The 6,273-nt window shown below is 35.7% G+C and overlaps 1 protein-coding gene across 2 annotated transcripts in view; it reads left to right on the top strand.

Moving 5' to 3' along the window:
• Window positions 1-6,273, top strand: part of LOC107719787 (metallophosphoesterase MPPED2-like) — a 67,824-nt gene that overhangs the window by 32,918 nt on the left and 28,633 nt on the right. For both annotated transcript variants that reach the window (XR_001637547.1, XM_016527303.1), the window contains exon 4: window positions 181-406. Coding sequence is in view for 1 of the 2 variants with exons in the window: in XM_016527303.1 (XP_016382789.1) it covers window positions 181-406 (226 nt within the window). In the remaining variant the exon portion in view is untranslated. The remainder of the gene's footprint in view (window positions 1-180; window positions 407-6,273) is intronic.

The raw sequence follows: 6,273 nt of genomic DNA, 5'->3' as shown, positions 1-6,273 counted from the left end.
TATATGTGTGTAAAATAGTTTATTATTTGAGCATTGGTTTCTTTTATCATGTTGTGAAATATCTCTTCTGTTCTGAATAATTTAGTTGCCAAAATTTGTTTTGTGTTAAATATGAAAATTGCTTATGGGGAAAAGGGTTAATGTTCTGTTTTAACATGTTTGTTTTTTATGGTGTTGCAGGTGGACTTCCGTACGAGTTTAAAGTGGTGATCGCGGGGAATCATGAGCTGACCTTCGATAAGGATTTCATGGCGGAGCTGGTCAAGCAGGATTACTATCGCTTTCCCTCCGTGGCCAAGTTGAAACCAGAGGACTTTGACGATGTTCAGTCTCTCCTGACAAACTGTGTTTACCTGCAGGACTCTGACGTCACCGTCAAGGGCTTTCGAATATATGGCACACCATGGTAAGTTCCTCATGCATTTCTTGTGTTTTTACATTTACAGTAAATACATTTTAAGATCAATTACTTTAATCAAAATCGCAAGTTGTTGGCAGTCATTCGATGGTCAGAATGCTTTCTCTTTGCTTTGGTTTCTGTATATATCTTCTTCATCATCATCATCTTGTACTCTGTTTTTGAAGATTTATGTTTGTTTATCAGTGTTTGACAATGTCCAGCATATATTTTACCAATTAACAGATTAAGACGGTTTGTATCAGTGATTTAGTATTTTTCCAGGTTTGAGTTTGCAATGACTTTAGACTAGATCAGCATACGTCAACAGACTAGATGTCAGTTTTGCTTTAAAGACAGTGTGACGGCATTCTCAACACCTTTAACTTCTGTAACGTGACCTATTTCTCAGTGGGCAATTCCATGGGTATTTGATTCAGTTTTCATGGTTTCATATTATTGTTCAATTGATTATTGGTTAATATTTTTCCTTTCCATACAATTTTGGTTACGTCAGCAGAAAAGATTTCTGAGGTGAAAATTCCCTTGCGGTTATTATGGGTGGCTCAATAGCGCGATATGCGGTTTTACCGCGTTGTTAGCGAGATGACACCTCAAATTAGATGTATTGCTGCGTGTCACAGGGACCTTTTTGCAGCAAATTTTGCATATCGGTTCATCTAAATTTGCTGGCTCTCCCTTTTCATTGGGTTGAAAGCCGAAATGTTCCCAAACTGGCGACGTGACATTAGGTTTTTGGACGAGAGCGCCTGCCATCGTTTCAGTATTCAAAATCAACGAAACCCCAGATACAAACAGTTCGCGGGAAAATGACAAACCTCTTGTATCATTATTAATTTATTTAACATTCAATGCACAGTTAAAACAGATAAAACAGAAAGAAGGCCACAGCCTTATGAAAAAAAAAAAAAAAAAAACGTGAACACTGCGGTTTCTGCGGTTGGCTCGTCAATAGCGCGGTATTACAATATTACGGTTATCGCGACAGCCCTATGAGGTGGCGTATAAAAATGTTCTAAAAGAGGTATCTTATGCTCACCAATGCTGCATTTATATATTAAAATAGTAATTTGTGAAATAGTATTATATTTAAAATGATTTTCTTCTATTTTAATATATTTTAAAATGTAATTTATTCCTGTGATAGCAAAGCTGAATTTTCAGCATCATTACTCCAGTCTTCAGTGTCACATGATCCTTCAGAAATCATTCTAATATGCTGATTTAGTGCTCAAGAAACGTTTCTTATTATTATCAGATTTGAAAACAGTTGTGCTGCTTAATATTTTTGTGGAAACCATGATACGTTTTTTTTTTTTTTCAGGATTCTTTGATAAACTGAAAGTTCAAAAGAACAGCATTTATTTGAAATATAAATCTTTTGTAACATTATAAATGTCTTTACTGTTACTGTTACGGAATTTCTTTGGAAAATTCATTAACATACTAAGAAAGTTAATAGTTAAAGACATTTTGAATTTATACGAACTTCAAAAGCTCTTGTGATGTACTTTCTGTGATGGTGCCACTGCGCACTGCTAAACAAGCGGCATGAGAAAGCACCTCCCCATACTCCATCCCCGTGTGTTTGAATTTCCTCGGATGCTCTGATCCTCTTGGAACCTGTTTGTTTTTCTAGCGCTGCTGTGGGAATCGCTCACCTCGCGCTCTATTGGGCAGCCCATTTAGCTGCACCTCTGCCCTACTTCCTGTTTTCTTAGCATCCATCTAAAAAGATAAAATGGCCCTGAACTATAATTATCCCGCACAACATTTTTAATGCATCCTGGCATTTTCTATTTTTACATCCTGCCCCTTAGACTTTGTTTTCCTGTGTGTTTTTCCCCTCTTAAGAGCCATTGTGAGATTCACCTCTTGCGCTGTCTTGTTTTTGTCTATAATTAGCCGTGAAATGAAGTTAAAGAGGGCGTTGTATAGGGCATCCCACAAAATGTAGCGAAACAGACAGTGGGGAAGCGGAAAACGAAGGGAGGAAGTGGAGAAGGAAGGAAGGAAGCCCCCTGTGGCCCTTTAGCGTGAAAGCTGCTAAATGTCTGTTGTGACAGCGTGGGGTCTTGTGGGAAACGGGGAGGAGGGGGCCAGCGGGTGGATACTGATAACTCAACACACACACAGATGGCCATGAGGTGGTCAGTCTGACCAGCAGCGTTAGGTCTCGCTATGAAAGCATTTGGGTGGCCCTGGTGTGGCATGTGCCTCATCTGGCCGAGAAATTTGAGAAGCCGGCTAATTTGTATTACCATATTGTCACACCATCGAATGTGTAACATAAGTCAGACATCTCGAGCGCTGCTGACTCATTCCCGAGAGTGAAAACGGAGAGAAAGGAAGCGGTCTAAAAGAAAAGAGAGATATCCATAAAGCTATCTTGATGGACAGATGGAGACAGTAATGGCATACTTTGAGACACAGAGACAAACGGTGACAGAGGAAGGACTGGAAAGAGGACGGGTGTCAGAAAAAAAGAGGAGAAATGCATAAAGAAATCAGAAAGCACTGATGCAGATAGACATGGCGGTGGCTGTACTGATGGGAACACATCATGCGCAGACATGCTCCGGGAATCAAATATATCTTCACACCAGGATCTTTCACTTGAAATTGTCACAGAGAAATAAAAAAGAGGATGTTATATTGTAGTTTTGTATGAACCGAGTCTGTTGATCGTAAAGTGAAAATCAGATGTTAAATATATTTTCCTCTTGTTTATTTAATAGAAATACATTGTTTATTTTTATTAAAGTAATATCACTTAGTAATTTAGCATTAAGTTTAAATGAATAGTTCACCTGAAACAAATGAAAATAATGTCATTAACTTGCTTTCATGTCATTCCAAACCTTTTTTTCCTGGAAATTTTTGAAGGATCATTTCTTTTTATTTTGACCGTGGTGTTTTTAGTGAATCAATGTTGTTTTAGTGTTATTTACTGCATATTCAAATATGGTATTTAATGATATACTAGATTAGCTTTCCTATTTATATTTTAAGATCTCATTTTAATTTTATTAAGTATTAGTAATTTTGTGATTTTTTAACATTTTTATTATTTGTTAATATATCTCTGTATAGATTGAATTAATTTTTATTTCAATTTTAGTCATTTTTACTATAACTAAAATATTATAATATAAAATATATAATACTTTTAAGTATTTATATTATAACTTGATAACTTGACTGTCTGTTTGTAATACTTGGAATATATTGCACGAGTCACATGGATTAGTATTATCATGCTTTTTTTGATGCCGATTTCATGAACTATGGAAAAACATCTGCATGATTCTTCAAAATGTCTAGTTTTGTGTTCCACAGAAAAAAATGAAGCCATGTGGGTTTGAGTGCGGGTGACTGGTAGGAATTTATCATTGGCTGATATTAATATCTAAACACCAGCATTCTCCAACAGAACTATAGGCCTGTTTGTCTAGGCCAGCGCATGCATCACGGCACTAGGCTAGCTTGGCGGCTTCACGGTCTAATTCTTCTATCTGCAGTCAGCTACTTGAAATGATCTGTTTGACATGTAGCAGTGTTAAACACACACGTCTGCAGTCCAGTATGTGACTTGTATTGAGAAGTCGAAGTTAGCAGCCTTAACCTATAAGAATCTTTAAAGCTGTAACGACAAAAAAAACTCTTTGTTTTGTCGTTTTACATTTTGAAAATACATGTTTCAGAAAAAGTTGATGTACACTACTGTTTAAAAGTTTGGGGTCAATAATGTTTTTGAAAGAAAACATCAAGACTGCATTTATTTGAACAAAACATAGTAAAAACAGGAGTATTGTCAAATATTATTACAATTTAAAATAACTCTTTTCTATTTTAATATATCTTAAAATGTAATTTATTCTTTTTATGGCAATGCTGAGTTTTTAGCAGCCATGACTCCCATTATTACTTTCTTTCAAAGAAAGAAAGAAAGTCTTACTGCCCCCAAACTTTTGAACAAAGTTACTTATGGCTGACATAAAACCAAATTCAGATGTAATGATAAAGGTTCAAATGCTATAAATGTGTTTTTTTTAGCCAGTAGCCAGCTACTGTTTGCATAGCGACAGAGAACCCAGACATCTTTCAGGAAGTGGCCTTTTGTTCAGGAACATCCTGGTGCTTTTGTCTGCTCTGCGAGATCAGACCCTGGCCTGACCTCAGAGAGCCACTTCCACAAACAAACTCACACAACATGATAACCCCTTTGAAATTAAAGGACAAGAAAATGTGAACTGAGATAAAAACAACAGTCAAATTATGCATCCACTTTGATAGACTTAAGATCCTTATGTTAAACCTAGGAAACTCTAAATCAGGGGTGTCCAAACTTTTCCTAAAGAGGGCCGGATTCGACGATGTGGAAACACTGGGGGGCCGGATGTCTTTAGGCAGAGCTAAAAACGGTCCGTGCAGCGCGGTTCAAACGAGTCGCGCTCTTCCGCTTTTGACGCGTTTAGGAATTCGCGTGCGCTAAAGAAATGAGAGCGCATATGAGTTATCAAATTGATATCACTCGCGTTTTACTGCTACATCTGGTCTAAAATGTAGTGCTGCCATCTTGTGTTGACATTTTGAAACTGCATAGGCCTATTTTGTAAATTATGCTTGGCGGGCCATATATAACATAGACTATTAAGACAGCTGCGGGCCGCTTAAAATTCATCCACGGGCCGTAGTTTGGACACCCCTGGTCTAAATGTTTCCATGTTCAGGTAGAATTGAGTTTAAAGCCTTTTCAGAACAAACATTCCGCTGGTGTTCTTTTAGATATTTCTGGAGGTTGAAGGATTGATGAATGCCTTCAGATGCGGCACACTGAGAGAAAGCTGTATGAGGGGTCGTGGTACGCAGGTTTGGGTATTAAGGAGAAGGGTGGGGGTGTCTGTCTGGCTTTTTAAAGCTGCATGCTAGCAGTAATCTCCCCAAAGGCCTGACCCGTCTGCCAGTGTGGTTGCCTTAATGGTCACGTGATGCAGTTCATGTGGGGTGAGTCCTTCTGCTAGTCAATCTGGGCGTAAGACCAGCGCCACTCCACAGGGGTTAAGACGTACTCTTATATTCTCTGATGAGATTCAATCCCTTTGAACTTCAGAAGAATATTTCAAGTATGTTTTCGTGGGCACAATAAATATTTGCCTGAAAGATGCCAAGCTATGACTCATTTTGCAATTTAAAAAGAAACAAAAACAGTATTTAAAACAATGTTAATGACTTTTTCGATATATACCCTTACCTATGAAAATTTGAATGAAAATTGGCAAAAAAAAGAGTCATTTGTTTAAAATCTTTCCTGGGTTAATTCAAAACCATAATGGTAATTGGCAAGTTAACTTTTTTTGTGAATAAAATATAATCATGTTTTTTTTATTATATATATATATATATAATATATTATAAGATATTATTATTATAGAAATATTATAATTGATACATACACTCACATGTATATGTAAAATTTATAATATTTATATAATAATAACACTTCTCTATAATAAATATGTTTATTTATATACAGAGAGAGAGAGACATTGCAAGTTGACATATCCTAAATTTAGGGTATGTCAAATTATTTTAAATGTGTGTTCATATATTTTAGAAAGTTTTCTTTTTTATTTTAATTTTTTGATATTCATTTAGTTATTTACTTATTTATAATTTGTAGACAATTAATATGACTTACAATAAACTTACAATAATGACTTAAAATAAAAATTCAAATTTTCCCTAGCTAATTGACATATCCTGTTTTTGTTTTATTGTTGTGAATAAAATTATATACATTTTAATTATATAAGATAATATATATATATATATATATATATATATATATATAA

Source organism: Sinocyclocheilus rhinocerous, unplaced genomic scaffold, assembly GCF_001515625.1.
Source record: "Sinocyclocheilus rhinocerous isolate Xijiao unplaced genomic scaffold, SAMN03320098_v1.1 scaffold60, whole genome shotgun sequence".
In the NCBI taxonomy this organism is placed as follows: Eukaryota; Metazoa; Chordata; class Actinopteri; order Cypriniformes; family Cyprinidae; genus Sinocyclocheilus; species Sinocyclocheilus rhinocerous.
This window is presented reverse-complemented; position numbering and strand designations above follow the sequence as displayed.